Source organism: Siphateles boraxobius, unplaced genomic scaffold (genome assembly GCF_051911475.1).
Source record: "Siphateles boraxobius isolate OS27281-9 unplaced genomic scaffold, OSU_SipBor_1 65, whole genome shotgun sequence".
Classification (NCBI taxonomy): domain Eukaryota; kingdom Metazoa; phylum Chordata; class Actinopteri; order Cypriniformes; family Leuciscidae; genus Siphateles; species Siphateles boraxobius.
In genome coordinates this window covers 6062513-6087919 of record NW_027509192.1, presented here as the reverse complement: position 1 = coordinate 6087919, position 25407 = coordinate 6062513, and the positions used below count along the sequence as shown (strand labels likewise).

General features: G+C 37.9%; 1 protein-coding gene and 1 long non-coding RNA gene across 3 annotated transcripts in view; one reads left to right on the top strand and one right to left on the bottom strand.

Moving 5' to 3' along the window:
• jph3b (junctophilin 3b) overlaps positions 1–25407 on the bottom strand; it is a 43894-nt gene that overhangs the window by 11038 nt on the left and 7449 nt on the right. The window contains exons 2-3 of one of the 2 annotated variants that reach the window (XM_077210426.1): positions 22694–24541; positions 11612–12419 (exon numbers count right to left, since the gene is read on the bottom strand). In XM_077210426.1, the coding sequence (XP_077066541.1) occupies positions 11612–12419; positions 22694–23075 (1190 nt within the window). In that variant the 5' untranslated portion in view covers positions 23076–24541. Of the gene's footprint in view, positions 1–11611; positions 12420–22177; positions 22302–22693; positions 24542–25407 lie in introns of those variants that run through there. The other variant, XM_077210427.1, reaches the window with a different exon arrangement.
• LOC143720709 (uncharacterized) lies at positions 586–24960 on the top strand. Its single transcript, XR_013196621.1, has 11 exons — positions 586–991; positions 7771–7924; positions 12157–12438; positions 13954–14159; positions 15121–15153; positions 16810–16993; positions 17435–17619; positions 20194–20369; positions 22189–22347; positions 24696–24769; positions 24902–24960. It is a non-coding gene; the product is annotated as an uncharacterized LOC143720709 (long non-coding RNA).

Below are 25407 nucleotides of genomic sequence, written 5' to 3'. Positions count from 1 at the left end.
TTAGTTTGAAATTCTTTGTTAGTTGTAGTAGTTCATTTAATTAAATAATAATAATAATTATAGTTCAATAAAACTCAAACTAAAACTAAAACCGTACATAGAAATAAAATAAATGTTAACTGAAATTATAAAGCTTAAACTTATTTCACATTTTAATTTAGTGTATCTTGATTTACTAAAATAACTAAAAATAAAATTTAAATGGAAAATATAAAAATTGATAACTATAATAGTATCTAAATTGTACTAAAATAACAATACATATATTATTAGACAATTAATAAATTATTCAAATATTAAATGCTTTTGAATAAATATTAAAATATGACACTTGTGTTGGAAAATAAAACAAAAATACTTAATTGTACTTATTTTCAGATTTTTAAAGGACATTTGTTGTTTCGACAGACTTGGAGTTTTGCATTCTTCCACCGAGAGATAACTCGTGTGAATGGAGCACACAAAGCCCAGGTATGAAGAACTTTTTCCCCAGGTCTCGTTCTCTGCTTGTTTGTGCAGTGGCTGTCTTGCTGCAGTATTGCATGTCGATGCTCATCGATTGCACCCTCTTCCTCTCTGCTCTAGGCTGTCTTCACCCAGCCAGCCAAACCAAGTGCATGTTTGTGCAAGAAAGTGTGCCTGTGCGTGCGTGCGTTTTTAAAATGTGAGTGTTTTAATGTGGTTATTGCGTGTGGTGTGGTCAGAACATGTGGGCGCGAGAGCGTTCGAGTGTGTGACGGCAAGGCAGGTCGGATGAAGAGATCTTAGGATTGCATTCACCCCGTGCCTTGCCGGTTGTCCTGGCAACGGCAGAGGAGAGAAAGTGATAGAGAGAATAAGATGGCGTGGGGCATAAAAAGGACAAACAATTAGATAACAGAGGAGAATGAGAGGAGGATTGTGGGATGCTTCTGGAGGTGTTGAGAATACAGTCAGAGCGTGAGGGCTGGATGTGAGAAACGTCCATTCACTGATACAGTGCTTCTAAATGGTGAGTGTATGGACTCACACACACACTCACACACACACACACACACACACACACACACACACACACTGGATCCTGATCCATAGGCGCTGTGAGTCTGGGTCGAGCTGTGCTGATTGCCGTTCTATTTATATACTGCTGAACAGTAGCAATGTTTCTACACACTTTCTGATGGAAACAGAGACTAAACGTTGTTTCACAGCAAGTCCCGCTAACTCACACAGTTAAAGGGATAGTTCAGCAAAAAATGAAAATTCTGTCATTTATTCACCCTTGTGTTTTTTTAAACCCAATTGACTTAGTTTCTCCCACTGAACACATAAAGTAAACTTTCTGGCCACTCTTTTCCATACGTTGAAAGTGAATGGAGGCTGGAGCTGCTCATTTTTAAAAGTGTATATCTTAAAACATGATGGATTAAATTAAGAAGAAAAAAAAAAGCCTTGTTATCAGAGAATTTTCTGTTTGTTTAAAAAAAAAACAAATGTTAACAAGCATTTTAACAAGTTTAACAAGCAAGGATGCTTTAAATGGATCAAAAATGACAGTAAAGACTTTGAAAAAACTAAATACTAGAGTAATGATGCTGAAGATTCAGCTGTACATCACAGGAATAAATTACATTTATTGTAATAATATTTCACAGTATTACTGTTTTTACTGTGTTTTTGAAATGCAGTCTTTGCGAGCATAAAAACATTAAACTTGTGGTCTGTAGTATATTTCTTCAATAATGTATGTCAGTGGAAAAATCATATTTAAATTATTTTTTGAATTGTCAATTATTAGATTGACAATTGTTTAAAACGCACACACACACACACACACACACACACACACACACACACACACACACACACACACACACACACACACACACACACACACACACACACACACACACACACACACACACACACACACACACACACACACACACACACACACACACACACTGTGTATTAATTTTTGGGTGAACTATCTCTTTAAACATACATTTAACACTCATCCACGTGCAAACTCTCTCACCCTTCTCACACACAGATTCTCACTCTCTTTTTTTCTTCCGTCCTTCCTCTAAACACTCAGACACGTGCAGGAACCTCCCATCGCTTCTTTCACTCTCTTTCATACACACGCATCTTTTTTTCTAAAGCCCTGCCTCTCATTCACATTCTCCTACTCGCGTGACTTTACTAAATGATCTGAACACCCGGCCTTCTTTTTTAGGATCACATTCACACATCCAAAACCTACAGTGCAACTAAACTATCAATTTAAAAAGATGAATCTTCCAGTCACCTTAATTTAAAGGCATTTACAATGGTAAACAGGATTTTTTCTGCATTTTTGACATAAAAAGAGCTAATATATGCTAATATTCACAATGCAAAGCTCTCGCCCCAGTCCACTCAGAGATAATGGTGTGGGTCATTTAGAAACAATGTTTATGACATCAAAACCACAAGCACATTGACATACAGCATGACCATCCACGTTTAAGCATCAATGTCAATACAACACAACACAACAATCTGGTTCCGTAAAAATCTCATTCATTTTCTCCATACAAAAGATACAAAACTTTCAACTCAGATCTACCATGCAGTGATAATATGCTTCAGTGGAAGCCACAAGTCAATATTTTTTTAAAACTGTTTATTGTCAAAATCCTAGTAAAATACCACAAGATCCATCAATTAGTGAAGGAATCATGGCATTCTGACTCAAATGAGACTCAGTCCCGTGAAGTATTGTGATTGAGGTAATCAAATCAGTCTCTCTACAATCTCAATTTACTTTTATATTTGTATATATTTGAAAATTTTGCTGCACATTTCTAAAAAATTGTATTTAATAATTTCAGCCAATGACTTGCAGTTCAGTCAATTATTTTATATGATAATTTTTGTTGATTCTATTACATCATTCGAAATGATTAATTGGATGAGTAGTTAATTTGTTCATAATGGCATAGTCAATGATTTTATATTTTAGTGGTTTTGTTGATTCTATTACATCATTCGAAATGATTCATGAGATGAAGAGATAATTTGTTCATAATGACTTACAGTGAATGATTTTAGATCTGACCTTTTTTGTTCATTTTATAACACAATTCGAAAAGATTGATTAGATGAGTAGTAAATTTGTTTATAATCACTTATAGGCATAGATTTTATGTTAGCATTTATTGTCTTACATTATTCCAGATTTTATGTTAGCGTTTTTTATTTTATTTTATATTATTAAAAAAATATTCATTGAGCAGTTAATTTGTTCATAATTACTTAGTGATTTTATGTTAGCTCTTTTTTATTTTCTTACATTATTCAGAAATATTAATAGGATAAGTGAGGTAATTTGTTCACAATGACTTATAGATGATTTTATATGTGACCAGTGACCAATGATTTTATATGTTAGCGGTTTTGTTGGTTCTCTTACTCGAAAAGATTCATAGGATAGGCCCTAAATGTAAATTTAGTATATAATAATAATAATGTCACTCAGAATCAAATGTTGTAATGTGAATCATTTTATTTAGAGTTAAATGTTGTGATTCAGAGCTGATTGTATGAATTCAAGGTTTTGAAAATTGTGTTGTTGTTGTTGTTTTTTTGTGTGTGAAATGTTAAGAAAATAAATGGGAACGATACCAGAACCAGAGCCTCTGAAAAAGTGGGTGGTCACTTTCTAATCAAATAACATACTGATACATTTGTAACAAAGTCCAAAGGTGGATTTCTTGTGACAACTAAGACATCCAATGGATGGCCCAAATAAGCCGCCCCGTGACCACCAGAACAAAGCTTTAAGTTGCGGATGAGTCACGGTTGCTTCCGGTGTTAGTGCCTCAGCACAGGTCTACTGTAGTAGCTACTTTGACCAGGTTGACCCTAGCTTGCTAATCAGATTAACTGTTATGTGATCTTCTCAGTCGTTTAGATCTCCACTAGTCTATCCTGCCTCCTGTTATGTGTTGTGTCTGCGTACATTTTGTCAGGAAGTGTTCGATTTGTATATTTTGGAATTGTATGGCAAATCTTGATGGACCTGTTCTAGACTACCCTTTTTAAATGTATAAAAGTGTAGTTTAAAAGGACCATATCATTAGAAATCAAGTTTTTCATAATCTTTTGGACTAAAGAAATCAATTATTCTTTAAAAGTTCCACCCCGAAACGAAGTTGCACCGGCAACATTGTAAAAAATGACATGATCAATAAGTCATGGCAGCATGTTTTTACATCACTTCAACTCATCAAAATGTTTTAAACCATTTTAAACTTTATTTTTTAAGTTATACGAGATTTTTTTTTTAAGTCTTATTGACTTGAGACAGCCAAGGTGATTTTACCTCAAGTTTTTTTTTCAGTGCATAAACGTCAATGACGCCTATTCGGTGTTAAGAAGCTTGACTCACGGCCATGAAACCCAAAGTAAGCTCAGCAAATCTCTGTTTCTCATTTCACATGCAAAGAGGGAATTTACAGAAAGAAAAAAAACCCGGCTTATTTGTAGGGTCAAAGCCTATTTTTAGGGTCCAAGAGAGGGTGGACAATTGCAAAGAAAAGCTAAATCATGACTGTTTTTGCTTAAATGGATCTTATGGGGGGGGGAATGCATGGCATGACTCCTTGCTTTGGAAAAATCATGGTTTGAGAGGGTTTTTTGAGAAACACAATGTTTTAGAGTAAGCTTGATAGTTGAGAATCCATTAGCAGTCCTTTCTTCTCAAACTATTACTCCCTTTAGAGCAATTAGGCTTTTCCTCGAAACAATCTTTTCTTGTTTTCTTCTCCGTGGGTCACACAGCGAACCCCAAGGAATGATCCATTCAGGGTAAATTGTTTCAGGTATGGTTAAAAAAAATAGAATCCACCCTCTCCATCAACAAACACACAATAGTACAAGTTTAATATGAATGTCTTCTTTTCTTCAATTCATCGTCAAGCAATTTGTAAATGTTAGTGTTTTTCTTTTTTTTTGATGTGTGAATGTATGTATATATATATATATATATATATTTGTATATATATATATAAACAATAAAGTTAAAGTTAAAAACAATAAATGAACTCCATTTCATTGTGTAGCTATATGGTTATTGGTTAGCTCAGCTGAATAACTGTTTGGCTGTTAATATTATCTTGGATGGCAAGGTCTTCATTTCAGTGGAATAGGATTTTGTTTAACAATAACAACAGTAATTTTTTATCATTTTTAATAACATGAACCAATAATTCATTTACAATAAAGATGAGAAACATGCATTAAGAAATAATTGGGTCACTTTTGAGTTGAAATAAAACTGTAAAGTAAAATATAAAACTTAGATCAAAAACAAACTTAAAAAACTGAAACGAAATGTTGCTTTGGCAAAAAACTGAAATAAAAAAAGTATGTCGTTGAAATACTAAACCTACTAAAACTGAAATAAAAGTAAATTATAAATATATATAGTAATGAAAGCGCATTTTAGTAAATTACATAAACTAAAATGAATTAAAATGAAAACAAAAAACTACTGGTAAAATCTAGTATATAAATAAAACTAAAATTACACTGGTTCATTTACAATTTAACATGTTAAATTTGTGTTTTTTGCTTAAGAGTTTTTAAATTAGGTAATAATAAATACCTTTAGAACCTGAAAAAAAGTGTAAATCATTTAATGATTTATTTCTACATTTCTAGCTTTTTTTCATTGGTTGCTGCGAGAGCGCTGTGTGTATACGTGTGTATGTGTGTGTTGGCAGGGGCAGTGCTAAGCTGTAGTGATAGCATTGCTGAGAATATAATGAGGTCAGTGGGATTTGTGGGGTGAGTGACGCTCTTAATATAGCACATGCATACCTATGCACGTTTGTATGAATGCAAACATATGTAGGCGCTATCAATGGACAGACGCAAGCATATAAACTCACGTATGTGCTTACACACACATTTCCTAACATGTCTGTGCAGGTCACATGGATGCACACAGTGCGCGTAATGTGAGTTTGTGAGGGTTTGAGAGGGTTTGAAATGGATAGGGTGATAAAAAAAATAAATAGGCAAACTGGCTTAGTTCCAATTTTGCCTGCCTATCACCGGCAAGTCTCCAGAACTCTTGGCATAATGCGGAAATCTCTGATTCTCTGTCACCCTCGTTTTTCTCCTGGTTTCTCTTTGCAATCAGCTGTATTTGAATGTAAACGGTCTGCAAAGTTGTAAAGTCGAAAGTGCACTGTAAATAAAGTTATTGTCTCCCATAAAGAAAGAATCGACACTGAAATGCCTAAAGGACTCGTCAGGAATTCCAGGAATTCCAGTTGAGGGCCCAATATTACCAAAAATTGTGTCCAATAATGTACAATGCCTGTTTTTCTTGCTACTTTTAATAATGATAAAGGATGGCGCACGATTTGTTTTACAAACTTTAATGTTACATCAGTCATTCACCTTAGTGCTCGGCTAACATATGTGCTGTTATTGATAAAGTTAATGATGCATTTCCCGCATGTACACCTCAATAAATTAGAAATATACACATCGGTTTGTTGATGGACATACACTTGTTAATGCTGATGGTGAGAAATTACAGATGCAGCATTTCATAATGTGCCTCAAACTGAGTAGTATATCACTGAGAAACGTTCTTCTCAAGTTGTCCTTGTGATGGAGGTTTGGGTTGAATAAATAGTTCTTCCGATGTTTCATCATCGTACTCACTCTCGGATTGATATGGTAAAATGTACGCTATCGTTACTATCTTTACAGTGTGTATAATCACTGAGTTTTAGGAAGCCTCTGGAGCTGAAGTTCAGTTATAGTAATGGGTGTTTTGTTTCTGACTTGTGCTGTAAACGGTTGACCAATCACAACAAACTGGGCCATCTGACTAATCAGAGCAGGGCAGGCTCTCAGAAAAGAGGTATTTAGAGAGACTGAATCTTCTGACGAGTCATTTGAGAATCATTGAAAAATTTGTTGATGTTTAATGTATATTATGAGAAAATAAAAGTGTTTTTTGACCTTTGATGCATCTAAACATGTTGTAGAAGACATCCAAAACAAAATTAGGAACCTTTAAAATAGCATAATATGGGTACTTTAAATGAGAAACGTGACTTTCTCCCTAAGTCATTTGATAGCTTATTGTGAAGAATTTAAATCATTATTTTAATAAATATCAGTAGTAAACTGCTGCAGCTGGATCACCGAGTCAGTGAGTTGAACATAAACTGAATCAGTTGTTTGTTGACAAACTGAATTATTTGTCAACAAATCATTCAGACCCATTTTGTGTACCAAATCTACTGATTAAATTAAGAGACTTGAGTAAAAAAAAAAGATTCTTTCATGAATCTCACATTGCTGTTTTTCAAAAGGTCATACAGGTTTGGAACAAATTGAGATAAATGATGACTTCATTTCAATTTGAAACAGTATGATTTTAGTATGAGTTAAACTAATATAGTATTTATACATTTTTTGAATTGGCTTGTTTTTATATTTTCATTTTTCATTTTAATTTTAGTTTACATTTTTGTAATTTTTATTAGTTTTAGATTTTAATAAAAAAATATTTTAATTTTAATACTTTAAGTACTTCAACTTATTTTGTTGCAGTTAGTTGCTTATACAACTCTGTAAGTTTTTCCATGTTTGTTTTTCTAAAAATGACATTTTATTTCGGCTTTATCTAAATGTAATTAATTAGCATCGTTTTAGTCTCAGTTAACAGTAACAGCAATGTTTTGAAATTAATTTTTTTTTCTTCCTCCCCTTTTAAAGGAAATTCAGTATAATGTCAGTTGGAACACATTTTCGTTTTGGTGTCAGTGAAGGAGCGTTTGTTCTGATGCGACTGTGGTGCTACCTAAGACAACAAAGGTTGGAAAACTGCTCGTCTAGACAACATCAACACAGAGACATAGCAGACAACAAGGTGAAAAATGCTTGGATTTTTTCAATTAGCATTCAATATTAAACCAAATTGTATACTGTTCATACACACACACACACACACACACACACACACACACACACACACACACACACACACACACACACACACACACACACACACACACACACACACACACACACACACACACACACACACACACACACACACAGAGAGAGACACGCCTTAACAGCATCAGGCAATTTATGACTATGGCATTCCACATGTCCATGTTATTGATTGTGCCACTGTTGCTCTGCATCAATAAAGACATCAGTCAGTCTGCTGATACACCCAGAATCTACATGACTCTCATTAAGTGAATCCAGACTTATGTATTCTCTCTCCACGCTGACACCGACACAAATCATTCACGTTTCCTTAGCAACCACACCACATAGCGGCACCAGCAAGGCCTATTTAACAGGTCCCAAGCAACCGCTAGAAATATGTCTTTCTATGGATGCTGTGTAAAGAAAGCGAGAGGATACATGTTGTAGAACGATACACTACTGTCAACAAGCACTTGTGTAGTCCAAGCATATGTTTGTTTGAGTGTGCGTGCTAATGCTAAGGGAATGTACTTTAAGACTCCATTAATTCAAAAAGAGTTTTGGTTACTTTGTCCATGTTTGTTAGCTCTGAAGCCACATTTTTGCTTGCGCACTCTAAAATGGGTTGAAAAAATGTGCTTTTAGCACAAACACTCGTTTCATGTTTACAGGATTTTTTTCTACCAGGAAAATGGGACGAAAGTATTCATGACTTATCCTGCCCAACACAGATTTTATCCAATCAAATGCTTTCTAAATTAAGAAAGATCCTCCCACTTAAGCTCAACGTATATTTTAGTTTACCCTAGCGTACGTGCAGTGCGCGAAGCGTGACATAAATTTCATCATCAGTATAGTATGCGCATATTCTACCTGCGCATATTTTATGCATTTATTTGTTGGTCCATAATGTGGCAACACAGGCCCGACCGTTGTTTCACAGTCGAAAAAAAGAAACAACAACATTTTCCATCATTTGTAACTTTTGGCTTTTTACCACCTGCAACCAGGTTCATTGATTCATGGCTGTGATGTAACTAAGGATTATAATGGCTATTTGTTTTTGAAGAGCGCTTCAGGATGTCCTGCCCAAACTTTCTGTTTCAAAAAGATTGTGCTACGTTATGACTATGAATCCAAGTACTTGGTAGTCGGTTGGTATTAAAGGAAAAGGACATACTTACCATAAAGCATCTGATTGGACAAAAATCTATGAATTGCAAAATGAGTCATCAACATTTTTGGTCTATTCGAAAAAAAAATGTATGTGTGCTATTAGGAGTACTTTAGCATATGATTGGATTAACATTTGTGAAGCGCAAACCGTGCTTGTCAAATTGGTCTTTGAACCATTTAGGAGCCAGTTTATTAAAATCATGAAGTTGGGGGCAAATTAAAAGCATTATTTTCACCCCAAAATGAGGATATTGCTTTGAGGATTTATGCAGTGTTGGGGAGTAACGGAATACATGTACCGGCGTTACATATTCAGAATACAAATTATGAGTAACTGTATTCCGTTACAGTTACAATTTAAATAGTTGGTTTTTAGAATACAGTTACGTTGTTGAAATCAATGGATTACATGACAATACTTTTCTGTTTCATGAGTTTATTCACTCTCTAAATAAATTAAAGCAACTCCATGCATTTCCCAGAAGCCCCAATATGAAAACGAAAAAAATGCGCGGTTTGCGTGATCAGTCACAATGAAGTCGGAGGAGCAGCGGGAGCTAGAGGTAGAGATGGAGCCGGAACAACAGAGCCAGGGCAAGAATGCGTTTCTATCTTGGAAATTCAAACAGCATTTCACATTAAAGAAAGAGAATGGAGAACAAATATAACTTTGCAGTGCAACCTCTGCTTGCAAGCAACCATCCTCCTTTCAGCGTCCAAAGACTCCACCTCCAACCTGAAGAAGTGTCTTAAGTTTTTTTTTTTTTTTATTAGCCAGGGGTAGTCCTCTGCTGTAGTTTTACTAGTTACCTTGCTATTTTATAGTTGTATCAGGTAGGCTACTAGCTACAGGGCTGTAACGATATGCGATATGAAACCGAAATCGCGACACTCAGATCCACGAATTCTGTGCGAAGGCAGAATCGCGACACACCCCTTCCAACTCCCAGAGTTATCCTTCCGTCCAGATCCAATGCTACCACATATTTAAATTACTATTAGTATTATTTGAAGTTAACATTATAAAGTACGTAGACCTACACCACAAAACTAGTTGCGGAATAATTATTTAAAATTTAGCAATTGCGTTATGGATGTGAGATTTGCAGTAATATAAATTATATTCCACTGCCGCAGAAATACAAATTCTCCGAAAAAATGCATTTGATACCAATATATCAAAACGTCTGTTTGTATATCCATACTCCCTTTATAAAGGAGTCCAGACATTAGAAAAATATCTGTCTACACATGCGTTTTATATTTAATATGAGGGAAATAAACATGCGTGACACAAAAAATATTTAACTTTTAGGCCAAATATTTTTCAGTACTTCTGTGAATTAGGCTACACTGCGCAAACCAAAAGTAATACCCACCGGATGAAGAAGGGTTGGCTCTCCACAGAACATAAAATATTCATTTTATTTTATTTTTCTTGTTCGCATTTATGAGGAAAAAACAATGTTACGGACGTGACCACTCTGAAAGCGGCACTAAAAGACTGCTTTAAAACGTTCACAGAGACATCAAACAGATGCACAAAGCCTTTCTTTAATGTGAATTTCGATTTGTATTAATTGTATCTTAATATTAATCAATGTTTCATTAACCAATTGCCTGGAACTAATAAATAAGTAGTAAATATAGCAGACAATAGATATCACGGCACGGAGGCGCCGGTGCGTGAACTGGGGCTCGTCTCATAAATGAACTGAAACTTGGCGTATAAGGCAGGCTAGCCTACTTGCCTCACAGACATGTCTACTTTTAAACAGAACAATTCAAAATGAAAGAAAACAGACTGCTCTCTGTTTATGTAGGCTAATCCGTATGAAATGTGCATTTCTGTCTGACAAGTTCATTAGGCTGCTGCGAAGATCGCGAGTCAGCATCTTCAACTTCATAATTGCAGCCGACACTAACATATTCAGTCATTACTTTTGCTGGTTCTTTGTGACAGCTTTTAGGTGCTTTATTGGCAGCGCCACCTTTACATGTTACATTAACGCGTCACCACCTCATCACCGCACCGGTGACCGCAACATACACTTATAGTCTTTGTTCTTCTATAGCAAATTATAATATATTGCACTTTCAGGGAGACATGGGCCTAACACATTCAGCCAGTTGGAACAGAAAAATACACCAGAATAGGCCTGTTTAGTAAGCGGGATTTGATGGCCACATTCCTACACTTATAAAATTCAATTCAATGTGGAAGTAATCCAAATATTCAGAATACGTCAGAGTTACGTTGAGTAACTTAACGGAATACGTTACAAATTAATTTTTTGGGCATGTATTCTGTATTCTGTAACGAAATACATTTTGAAAGTATCCTTCCCAACACTGGATGTATGTTAGCATTAGGTTGGTCGAGTGCTTTTTGAGGACAAGCAGCAAGCAAAGATATTCAAAGTGAAACCCTGCATCTTACCTTGAGAGTGCAATCTCTGCCTTCTGCTTCGCAATGTCAGCGGCCTTGTCTGCCGATTCGACCGCTCTGTCTACTTTCTCGCGAATCTTGCTGGCACGTAGCGGGATGAGGTTCTTGCGTTTGCCACTGACAAGCATATTCTGTTTGTATTTGCCTTCCTCTTTGGTGCCGTCGGGAAATGTGGTGCATCCATAGCCGTGCCTCTTGTTGCCCAACCACTCGCCCTGATACTGCAGCCCATCCGAACGCCGGCTCACCCCACAGCCCGTCCTCTTGTCGTTTTTCCATTCGCCGCCATAACTCTCAGTGGTAGTGGCGTCTACGTCATCCTCGCCCACTGGCAGCTCGCCCTCCCCTTCCCCAAGGCTTATGGTTGAGTTGATGTCGGATGCAGCGGAGCTCACCGTACTCATTCCGGCCTCACTGCGAAAGGAACTCTGCTTGCTCCGCTGGCTGGCTAATGAGCTCTTGGATTCAGATTTTCGCAGCTTGAGGCCACTCAAGAGTGAGCGACGAAACAGGCCCTTCTTTTTGTTCTTCAACAGCTCTGCCTCACTGTGGGCCATCAGAACAAAGCCTCCACGGGACACGGCCGGGCTGCCCGCTGCTAGGACGCCGCCACCCCCCACGCCAGCCACAGGTGCCCGATCGCCCGTCAGCAGAGCTGTGCCATTGCTGTGCTCGGAGCGTAGAGAGTTTATGGAGGTACGCAGAGGTGAACGGATGACGGCCGCCATGCCGTACGGAACGCTCTGTCGTACACCATATCCATGCCGCATTCCGCCCACCCATTGGCCCTGGTATGTACCTGCACGAAAAGACAGGAGGTAAGAGACAACTGTACACAATAAATCGACAATTTAATTCAGATTGAAGCTGTCTGTTGCAGGATTTTGCAGAACTGCAGTAGATGTAAAACCCAGGGCTCCCCTGCTGTGTCTGCTGCCCTTGGGTTTCTCCAGTTTGGAGAGTTGCCTCATGTTTTCAGCTCTGGTAGTCTTCACAATTGCCCTGTGACTATGCTGAGAAAAGCATCGTATAAAAAAAATTGTCTGAACAGGCTACCTTTTAGCAGCGGTGGTAACAGCGAAGAATTCTGGTCAAAGAAATCAGTCTTCTCTAATGGTTTTGGGTAACTTGAAAAAGCTCCTAAACAGCTAGTTGCACAATGGTTTCACGCATTTGTCAAACTCAACCATTCAACCCTGTTACGCTCTTATATTCAAAATGTTTTTATTTATTTTTATTTTTTATATATTGATTTTCTTTATGCTACAACATTACAAAATAATACACATTATTTATTGCCATTTTCCCAAATTTTCCAGTCCCAAATTATCATCACCATTTTCTGGAGGTTAAACACTTCACTTAAACATCTTATTCATGGAAAGTTTAAAAAATATGCCTGTCGTAACTTAAATCGCTGATGACAATGGAGGGTGACCTTATTAGATATCAGTTTGTACTGACAAACAGGTGCTTTGCGTTTCAGTCCCTTTGAACATGTGAATGTGATTGAGAACCAAAGGACAGTGAAGACAACGATTTAGCTGCAGGCACTGCCCTTTTACCTGCCTTGGCACTAATAAACTTAACCACCAGAGAGATCATACAGGGAACACGATTTCACCAAGTGCAACATGTTCTTGGATCAACATCTTTGTTTATCCTGGAACAACATTCCAATCAACCAATCAGATATGAGGAACAAGCTTACACTTTATGTCAAGTTTAGGCTTACAACCATCAGTGTTATTCACATTTTCTCTGATTTTAGGGATAAGTTATGGGTAGGGTTATGTTTAGGGATAGGGATATGGTTAGGACTACATTTTCAGATAGGAATGTTGTTTCAGGATCAACATATTTTGTTAATATAATAGAACTTGTCTTACTCTGCAAAATCACAGTGACCGAGATGATACTGCAATTCACATCTCTGTAATATGTTTGTGCCTTTTGAGTAACTCAATACAGTTGGGAGAGGACTACAGTGCGCGTTACTTCAGGCACAAACAGTAATAATTCTCGTGAGCTCAATAAAATGCTTCTCTCATTGCTTTTGTGCCACACAATGAGGCAGAGTAACAACTTAATATAAAAAAGAATGAAATGTAGCAGGGCAGTGCATAAAAATAACTTGTAAAAGGTGCCTGATACTTCAATATAGCAACTGCATGTTTAAACAGAGTGCAAGCATTGTAGACCACCTGCAGAGTTAGACCAAGAAGTTGATCAGATCCTCAGATTTTTGAGAATGTGGACTGTAAATGCGTCTGCTCTTAACACATATTATACTGTACTAATATAAAGAATTACAATTGTCTCATTTCATTTAGGGCACCGATGCACACCATGTGATCGCTTGTACCATCATCAGCATGACCAACCTCATCAATGGCAAGCACAGGAAGTGACATACTGGCAACAGTGGAAGAGTGTTTTTGGCAGCCATGATCTCCAGACCTGGCTCTATTACTTCATTTATTGTGATGGTTCCCCCAGAGGACTAAGTGTTCATCTCATCGATCTTAATCTCCATGAGGTATCACAATGTCCATCTATTTAGCCGCCAGCAGTGTTATTTATTGGTGAATGTGCCAACAAAATAATGGAATGTCGCGTTCTGTAAAATTTCCTTTATGGCTCTGGCAGCCTGATCTTTCTGTCAGGAGGCTTGATGGATGACCATCTTGGAACCTTCATTAAGTGACATGGGTAACCAATAACACTAAAGTTCTCACACGTGATAAGAACAGTGTTTTAATCCCTACAGTTGTTGTTTCAGTACTAGGGCTGGTGCCTAATTAATCGCAACTAATGCCATATATCAAAATCTGCTAAGAGAAGCCCAAGAACGAAGATAATTTAAGACGTTATATAGTTGAGCAAAGCATTGAATAGGTGCTAATATATTAGTGAAACACTATATCTTTTGGATGCATATGTTACAAGTTAGTTAAAATGTAAAAAAACAACAACGCATCTTCAGATTTCTGATTGTTTATTTTTATTGTATTAATCTCTTAATAGTTAATCACACTAAATTGACGGATTAAATTGACAGCCCTACTAATTACGGTTTCTAAAATAACTGATTTGTAATTTGTTGCCCATGTCACTTTAAGCTAGCAAAATCAACAAATGAAGCAAACAGACATTGCTTAAAATATGATTCCAGACTGAGATGAGCTCTGTAATCCATACGTCTTTTTTGTCTCTCTCTAAGTTTTCTGATCTCACACTTAAAACCAAGTCCAGTTACAGAGTTGCTCTCTCCGTGGTGCTGAAATCTTGGATAACACACTTTCACACATTATGTTTAAAGGGAAAGTTCACCGCAAAATCAAAATTGTCATCATTTACCTTATAATGTAAGAGAATACGGACTGGAACTGTCAAGCTCAAAAAGTGCAAAAATGTGGTTTGTACAACTTGTGAATTATTATATTCAAAAGTATTTAAAAAGAGTTTTCATATAATAATGTACTTTTTGTTCTCCACAGAATAAAGTCGTGGGATTTTTGAACAATATGATGGTGAGTAAATTACGACAATTTTTGGGTCAACTATCCCTTTAATAGTTTGCAATCATCTAGCATTGATCTTTTATACCGGAACGTGTATATTCATGATCCACCTGATCTGTCCTGTACTTTTTTGCGCTCTATGAGATCAACTCTGATGTAACCACTATTCCTACATGCTGATGATTCATCCTGGCCAACATTCTAGAACATGCTGGCACTATTACTGTGGCAGTCACACACACACACACACACACACACACACACACACACACACACACACACACACACACACACACACACACACACACACACACACACACACAGCTCACTGTGCTACTTCCGTTATCTCACCATCTCTCCCACCTCTTATCCGTTCTCACTCTTTTTTTCTTCTCTCTCATCCCTTTTGTCTTTACATTATCAGCTTTCTCATCCTGTTAGCTACATGCATACACATTCAGCCATACGAATGCCCTTATTCCCTCTGCCTGTATTGATCTCTGTGGGTTGGCATGTCAGCGAGGGCCGCTGGATGGCTCAATGGGGCTGGAGCTGTGCTCGGTGGATTTTCCCAGCCCCCCACTTCAATATACATACTTTCCTGGCTCACAAACAGCTCTGCCTCTATCTATCTATCTATCCATCCATCCATCCATCCATCCATCCATCCATCCATCCATCCATCCATCCATCCATCCATCCATCCATCCATCCATCCATCCATCCATCCATCCATCCATCCATCCATCCATCCATCCATCCATCCATCCATCCATCCATCCATCCATCCATCCATCCGAAAAATCAGTAAAACCCAACACTTGGGTTTGGCAAATTTGTATGAATTCATATGATTTTTTTTTTATTTGACTATTTGCATACACCCCAACAAGGGTTAGGTTTACCCCAGGGTTTGGGATGGACCTTCATGTGAAACAGTTCACACAAAGAAATACCAAATTGCAAACTCATAAATAGTTACCTCATGAAAAACCTTTCAAAGATTTGATAATTATATGTGAAGAAGAATTCTTGTAGGCAAATAGTGTGTATAAAAGAGTGAAAGCAAGTACTGCAATTGAAGTGAGAACAGGAAACTGACACACTGTCACAGGCCTGTAGCTGTTGTCATTCTGATGCTGCATTCAGCGGAGTGGCCAACATCTTGCTGATGCTTTCTTCATATTGTCAGGCAGCAGCTGTGTGCTGTGTGATATGTAGATCAAACACAGACCTAAAGTGATGGGATTAGCTCAGAAAGTTCCCACACACACCGACACATAGAAAGAGAAGAGGCATCAGTTCACACTTCCCAAACAATCGCAGTGTAGTTCTTTCGCACAAACACACACATACCCACACTTCCATTCATTATCTACTGGACATTTTTGCTCGCTTCAGATTGAACCGTAACAGCTAAAATAAAGCAACATTTTTTAGAAAACAATAGTTAAATATCTTCATCATACCAACATCATTGTAACTTCTTCAAGCCACAAATAACAAAATCTATTCTCATTTTTCACAATTATAGATCTCTACAGACCTGTATAGCAAACGAATTAATCAGTAACATCATTAGCATCCGTAAAACAAAAGCAAATCTAATAGATAGTTCAATGGATTATAGACGAGAGAGAATTTTTGATTTTGATGCATTGGCAGGCCTTCCAGAATAAAGGCAGCCTGACAGTGATGTAAAACTGCTGATGTCAGTAGGGCTCTGATTGATGGGCACAGCGTTAGCACAGACATGAAACTAAGCATCCGACTCGGGAGTCTGGCGGTCTGAGGACAAGATACGCCCACCGGCTGAAATGGTTTTGTACATTACGTCTTCCCGTTTGAGGTATGTGAAGGGGAAACTTGTCCTTGATTAGCCTTTGAACTGCTCTGTGTTCCTTGAAGGCCTCGGGCAGATTCCCAAGTCACAGTGACTGAAATTAAGATGCAATCTTCACTGTTTTTTACAGGATGTGCAAGAAGAGCAAAAGATTACTGACACTTTACGTTAGATGATATTTATGGACTCTGTAATGTTAATTTAACTAAACACAAAAGTATATTCCAGTGTGTTTACAAGCAGCTTCACAAAATAATGAAACATTAAGTAGGCTACATGTTTGTTAGTATTTAGTTCTTACAGTAAGGCTCATAATTTGCATACTCTTTACGCAGATGTTTATATTAAAAGATAAGATTTAATAATTTAGTGTAATTATCGTGTTCAAGATTTTAAACACGATTATTTTTTAATATCGTGTTGATTATAACTGATTTTGTTTTGCAGCCTTTTATGGTATGAGTCGCAAATATGGATCTCAACATCATATAGCCACTGCAACCATTCAAAGCATGCTGGTAATCGTACAATACCTGGAGGATTTTTTTTTTCAAAATAAGTGGACATCTTCACCGTTCAGGACAAACCAGAGAGTCATTCAAGAATGCAACACACAATATAGAGAACCAAGGGTATGTAAACTTTGGATTGGATAATTTGTGTAAATTCAAGTATTGTTTTGTCTTGGAATGTACGTCAATATCTGTCATACTTCATCTGGAGGAGTGCAAAATGTGTCAAAATACTTTTTGCTAGCACTCTTCTCTTGAACTGATCCATAACTGAACTTTTTTATTTATTTTGAAACAGGAACAGTCAGGATAAAGAAATCAACTATTTGGACATGTGTTACTCAAATGTAGTTCTTTCGATTTCACACTTTGATGTTCAGAAAATGTTATTGTCAGTTAAAACAAATTCTAAAGGGTCCCTTATGTATGTTTTCCCAATGAGGTCAGGCTGGGGAGTGAAAGTGAGATCTCTTGTGGTACAAACACACACAATCTTCCAGTCCTTTGATAATTCTGCAGGTAGTCATAGGAACTTCTCATTAAAAGAGGCAGCTAAAGAGGAGTTAGAAGTAAACAGCATGACAGGTGGGCCTAATGAAGAGAATTTGTTATATAATCGGTGTGCTCTTCTCTTGTATTACTATGATATCGTGGGAAAGCTCCTTTCAGGGAGAGCGAGATAGAGGGAGAACAGTCACGACACTGGCGCGCTGCTGGCGCTCTCCATGGTTCTGAAGATAAGAGTGGGTGTATAGCCTGCCTGTTTCAGTTGAGTTTTATATACTTCTGAGATATAGCAATTCATTTTTGTTCACTGTAGTGGACATAAGTTGTTTGCTATTATCTCTTAGACCATATATCACAGTTTGAAGTGTTTCATATATATCATGAAAAGGACATCCTGGGCTTTTCTTTCATATTCAGTGTTATAATGATATGATATAATTATGTAAAGCTATTTATAATATATCTATTTTTATAAGGTCACAAACATCAGGGGAAAATGCAATCCAAAATGCAATTAATGAACTGAAATGAATAAACTAACCATAAACCATGCTTAGTTCATAAAGAAATTAAATAGGATCATCACATTTTAAAAAGTGAAGTGAAAATGATTCCCATTTATTTTTTTTGCTGTTTAAGGCCACACGTTTGATCAAACTGTTTGGTATTTCAACTGCACATTTGGTATTTTTTGCACAAATGTATGTCACTTGTTAGAAGAAATAATCGAAATGACAAAACCTGTGTTTGTTTGTTTGCTGAGGCTCAGGAGGTTAAGATGTTCAGATATCCAATACAACGTGTATTCTTTCCATGAGGTAGATGTCAGATCTCTTGCTTTGTGAGATCTAACAAGTCTGTTTGAACAAACCAAGAGTGAATATGCAATATAGAGAGCGGGAGCTCTCTGAGGATGCAGACGTTAGTATTAATCAGAGGAACATCTAATTGAATCACTGCACAGCACAAATGAAAATGCAGTAGCAAAAAACAAAAATGTTGTCTTCGATCTGTCATTAGCTTGATGATTTACTGTATGGGACATTTATGCAAACAACAGTAGCCTTGTATGAGCATGGGACATCCCACATGGGTCACATGGTTATGTGATTAGTGGTCCGGTATTGGCTTTCTATGAGTCCTGCTACCCACATGTCAAAACTAATTCGCTTGCGTTTCTGCCGGAGGCCTATGAGATGCATTGTGCAACAGTGCGGGGCACACAGAACGGAAACGGTTATTGCGGAAAGATCAAAGACGCGGAAACATCACAGGACAGATTTAATCACGCGCCTTCCCCCGGGTTGAATTTATAATAGTTTCTTTAACAATGCTCGCTGTTCTGTTTCGAGGTTGAATACTTCTAGTTTTTTCCTTTTCATGTGTCGTGATCAGGGACGGGTCTGTCTAAAGAAATGATGGCGTTGTGGCACACTTGGCCTAAATATCTCGTATACAATACTAATTAGAATTCATACCAGGAAAAGGCAGACTCCCGCAAAGCAGGCAGAATGTCTGTTTTTGAGACTTCCATGAATTATTAATCTCTTGTCTTTTTCACAAAGTCAGCAATTGCAGAGTAATTGTTGCATGCGTGTGGTTGCGGGCCAGACTCTCGCAGAGTACACATCTGTCGGCCATGCTCATCTCTAGTGGCCTTAAATCCAGGACAGTGGACTTCTTAGAATGAATGAAACAGGTGTTTGTATCCATAGATGGACTAAAGAGATCTCTTATCCGTAACCTACTCTAAGATAAACCATCCATTGGGCATTTATCATAGCTTTGGAAATAATAAGTGCTTCATATGGCAGGCCAAAGGTGACTTTACCCTAATGCAAACCACACACTTTTATAGCAATGTCAATCTTATATAAACAATGCCATAAAAGTGTTGTTTAATCAGGCAATGTGTTCTGTATATGGGGCAATGGTATTGCGACAACGCTCCACAATAAAAAATAAAGCTACACTTAAAACCAAATCTCTCTAAGCCTACATAGACTAGCTGGCGGTTATCCGTTTAAGGGGATTTCAGTTTTACTTTTTATTTTTTCAATGTTATGTAGGTGATGTATTTGTGAAGTGGAATAGTCCCCATTTTAGGATTTTGAACAATATAAAATCATCCTGAATGTATTTGAACCACATAACTAATATGTATGCTTCCTTTTGTTGTCAAGCCAGCTCCAGATCTTTCGATTTGCTTTTGAGCAATGCAGAATGGTGCTTTTCAGAAGCCAAATTGATCAGCATTTGAGTTTTAGTCATGTAAAAGTGCTGGGAATTGCTGTACATAACCCACATAGTGGACATGATGACACTGTTGGCCTCAAGCAACACAGAGTTCCACATCGATGTATGTAAGTACTTTACTCCCTGACTTCTAAATAATCATTAGTTACATCAGAAACTGAAATCAGAGCAGCCATAAAAGCAAAAATCATCCATATCCTGTACAATGCCATTCTCTGTAGACAAGTAATCCCTCAGGGGCCGACTGAGGGGTAAAACATGACAAGACATGTTATTGAATCAAAGATTAATGCATGTGATGTAACGTTAATAGTAATGAAATATCACATATTCACAGCAAGCCTAGAAATGTCCGTTTATATTTATAGCAAAGACGTGTTTATAATATTGCATACTATGAGAGTCTCTTCTTCAGCAGAAGAAGCTAATGGAAACTAACTTGCCCTCTTCAAACCTGTCCTCTTTAGTGTGATGGTGGAATTCAGGTCATAATATGAACAGATGCTTTCATATGTGGCAGCTGTAGTGTACTCAGACAGCACTGAGAGCTGATAATGCCACTGTAACCTCTTTGTGGCCCTATTAACCTCCTCTTGTATTGTCTCTCCTTTCTTTAGCTCATTTTCTTTCTTTCTTTTTCTTATCAATCTCTGTCTTCTCTGACTGCTTACTGTGGTTGTGATTAAGTGGTCCAGATTAGTACCAAAGTAAGTAAACGCCATTAGCGAGTCAGCCAGCCAATCAGAGTTGCGAGCACTGAGTCTCCAGTGACACGCTGACCTGCTGCCAGAGTCTGTGTGTGTTTCTACAGCAACTTGATGTAAAAGACTAACAGGCAACACTTCCATAATGCAAAGAAAATGAAACAAAGAGAGAGAGGTTATGCTGCTCTGAAAATAGATACTCTTGATACAAGTATGTCTCATTCGCCAGAATTTACACTTTCTTCAACTTAAAGCAGACAAAGGGGTGCTGATTTTACTTTTCACACTCACTGAAACGATATCTTCAGAGAGTGTGAGGATGCATATTTGGATATGTTTCTCCACATATACATTCAGCTTCCTTTAGATCAATGAGACAAAAATCAATATATGAGTATGTCACACTCCTACTCTACCTATTTACTTAAAGGGACAGTTCACCCAAAATTGAAAAAATATTTTATTATTTACTCACTCTCATGTGAAAGCCCAATTTTATGCAAAAAGATTTCAAACAATCTTCAAAATGTATATTTCTGTGTCTTCTACAGAAGAAATAAAGTATTACAGGTTTGGAATAAAATGAGGGTAAATAAAGTTTTTAAGTTAAAATTTTTGGGAGAACTATCCGTCTAATATTTTGGCATTACGATGTTACCTACATATTATGTATTAATATTGCACCTTTACTAACAAAGATACCTTTATCAAAGGTGATAATATGGGAGATTTATTTTACAAAAAGGCACAGAACTGAGGCTTCAGTTCACGTGATTCTGCACAGGTATGCATTTACATTCAACAACTGTGATTCTTCTTGAATAATCGCTGACAGATCAATTTATTATTTAAAAAAAAAAAAATTCTCTGGGCCACTTAAAGGTAAGCCACTGCATGAGTATTATGTCAAGTATATATTACAGTGGTGGTTTTGCTTGTTTCAAGTAAATGAGCCTATTGTTACTTTCATGGCCATTGATCTTTGTCACTTATATGACCTTCATATCGTCTTGACTTTTGTTTTGGCAATTTTAGTTTGTAATGTCTCCAGAACAGTAAAACGGAAACCTTTGTTTCAGCTCAAATAGGGTGTTCTGGTATTTTGTCAAGGGCTTTTACAAGACTTGTAGGTTGACTGTAATCTCTCGTTATTCCTCTCTCTCTCTCTTTTTGTCTTTCTCTCTCTCTCTCTTTTTGTCTTTCTCTCTCTCTCTCTCTCTAGATGTCCAATTGGCCTTAATTTGAGTCTCCAAATTGATCTCCTCAGCAGCTTGTGGAGGATGGAGGAATTCGCTTGTCCAAATGATGAGTAGAGGAAGAATTAAAAAAATCTGACTACAAGTAAAAAAGTGATGAGTGGTGCAAAAATGGAAATTACAAGGTATTCTAGAAATCTCTCTCTCTGCTGTAATAGATTTTGTGTTATTCATTAAAGCGACAGTTCACGCAAAAATCCCATCAGCATTTATTCACCCTCATGTTGTTCAAAACCGGTATGAGTTTCTTTTGTTGAATACACATGAAAATACTTTGAAGAACACTGTGGGGTCCAACATTAGGGTGTTCCAGAGAAAAAAAAATCATATGGATTTGTAATGACAAGAGTGATTCAATTTGGAGTGAACTATCCCTTGTGCAGAGATGTCACTATTTAGTCATTTAGTTGAAAGACTTTTTAAAAACTTTAACTCAAACTCTTTACCAAAACAATTTCATAAGACTCTTACCTCCATCAGAGTATGTCTCCGTTCCGTATCCATCCTGTAGGCCGTTGTTCCATGTACCCTCGTACTTGCCACTGGTTCCTGTGCTTTCCCGCACACCGTAGCGTCCCTTAAATCCATGTGTCCATTCACCTTTATAAACCCACTTGCCCTTGTTTTCAACACCAATGCCATGGCGCTTACCTTGCGCCCATGTCCCCTGATAGGTGTTCCCACTGGGCCATGTGTAGATGCCCACCACCTCAAAGCCGTGGCTCCAGGAGCCTGCATACTCGCCTTGGCCCTTGGGTCCTGTGCAGATGCCATGGCCATGGGCCTTTCCCTCTTCCCACCCTCCACAGTATGATCCCCCATCATCAAAGTTGAACCTGCCCCCAGTGGACATGCATGAAATAGGTTTTGGCAAATACCCCAAATCTCAAAAAGAAAAGAAAAAGAAGTAAGACCCAAACAAAATCAGACTTGGGAACGGGGCCAGGGTGTTGGTGGAAAGCTGGGGAATGAAAAAAACCTGTAAAGTCTCCCTTGATTGGCCTTTAAAAAACAATGCAAAAAGTTAAAAGAAAGAAAGAGGTGCCCTCCTGGGCACTAGTCCCCTCCTGTCAAACTAGGCAGGAGCAGCTTGAGTCCTCTCAGACCATCCTCTTCCAGGAGTGGAGCTTTTTATTCACAAGTTGCTTTCCTGCAGTTGCTTCTTAGTGATGAAAGTGGGCCCACAGCAGCCATGCGCCTTGTTCTACCGTTACCAGCGCAGCAACAATTCTTTCGGTTCTGGTGCTCTGGGCCCCTCCTCGTTCCTGCCTCCACAGAGGGCACCTGTGCCAGCACACACCTACCCTCACTCCCGCTCGCCCTCTCTGGGGCTTTGAGCTGTTTCACTTCCCCTCCCAGTTGCTGAGACCACCAGGCTCCACCTAGAAACCTGTGAGAACTCAGAGTGACGGCCGATAGATGAAGCAAGCAGGTAGCATTTACAAACACATCCCCTCTGCCAGGAGCTCACTTACTGTTGTACCAAACCCACCCGACATGCTGATGCCACAGGGAGACTGAGTGTAAGAGAAACAAGAAAAAAGAGCGAAGGATTTTGCAAGCTTCAGTCTCTTTCTTCTAGCAGCAATGCAGTCTCTATCCACACACAATCGCATGCATATATATGCAAACTCTCACCAGCACTGGATGAGTGCACAGCTTGATCGTAAACAAACTGATGTGATTAATTCCTTATCTGGGCACTGTTACGTCGTTGTCTTTGCTTTCCTCTCTGCTCTCTTTTCAGGTCTGTATAAAAATCCTGTGCTCCGGTTTGCTTGCAGGTGGGAAAACCAGATTCACTGTTCCCGATTTACCTTCTTCTGTGCTTCCTTGACTCAATCACGTTGTTGGAATGATTTTCATGTGACGCTGATGGTCTTTTACTCCGTCGTCATCTTATCCCCCCATATGATGTCTCTCTCTCTCTCTTACACTGGTGTCTCTCAAATCTGCTCATTAGAGGTGGACTGTTCCAACGCAGCCAACTCCCCCTCCCCCTTGCACATGCTCTCTCTCCCTCGCTCTCCCTTCACTTAAAGAGACATGTACTGCGTTACTATCACCGCTCTCTCTCTCTATCCACCTTAGGGAGCAAAGATTGCTTTTCCTAATTGCCCGGCTTAGTCCTCCCTCTACCCTCCCACTAAATCTCCATTGCTTTGCCCTCATAGAATAATTAGAGCATTTGCCAGTTAATGATATAGCTTGAGATGGTGCATTAAATCTCTTTGTTGCAGATGAGATCATATCAAATCTGCTCTGTTGACCTTGGCTCTTGATCATCCTGACTATTTTCTTCCTTGGATTCCATGGTATCTGTAAGGCACAAGGGTCTCTTTTACTGTGGCGACTTATGACTCATACTGTAGACAAAATAGATTATAATTGAAGACATATCACTGAGATTACTGAGAACACAATGCATTACATTATTTCTCCATGTTCCTTCTTTTAAACAACTTTTCCTTAGAAGTATCATGTAATGAAAGAAGCCAATGAGGATTCAAAAGGGTATATGGAGACGTACCTGTACTTCAAAATACAGTAAGTAAAATTCTTTATATACACGAAAACAAGGGACTTATAGATGTTATCATATCATTAGTTTTAAATTTCAATTGTGTTTATCAGTCTGTTTGTAAAGAGGAGGAGGGATAATTATCCTCTCAATTACAGGGGATCAACTCTGACGGAGCTGGGTAAAAATACTCTGACATGCTGCTTTGGCTCAGCAGGTACTGAGAACACAGGTCACCTATAGTGTGATTCAAGAAGATTCATATATTTGACTCATTACACTACATGTTTTTGACTGAGCAATGCTAACTCATTGCTTCTGATGGTTTAGCTTATCAGGCTATTTTAGTGATAGCCTGCTGTTGGGTTGATTAGTATTAGAGTAGGAGAGGGAGATTTTATGAAGTGGGATCAGCAGGCATAGTGTGGGAGTATGCGTGTGTGTATAAGATAGAGATTGCAGGGGAAGTGCGAACATTCTTCTCAGATTGAAGGATTTTGCAAGGTTGTTCTAACAAACAACTACTCCCTTTCTTGAAAAACCTACAAGAAAGAAAGAATTTGACAGTTTGACATCACAAGCCAAACAATATTGCCATGTTAACCATTAAAATAATACTTTTGACCAAAAAACAAACATGCATATGAATTATAATTCATTACCT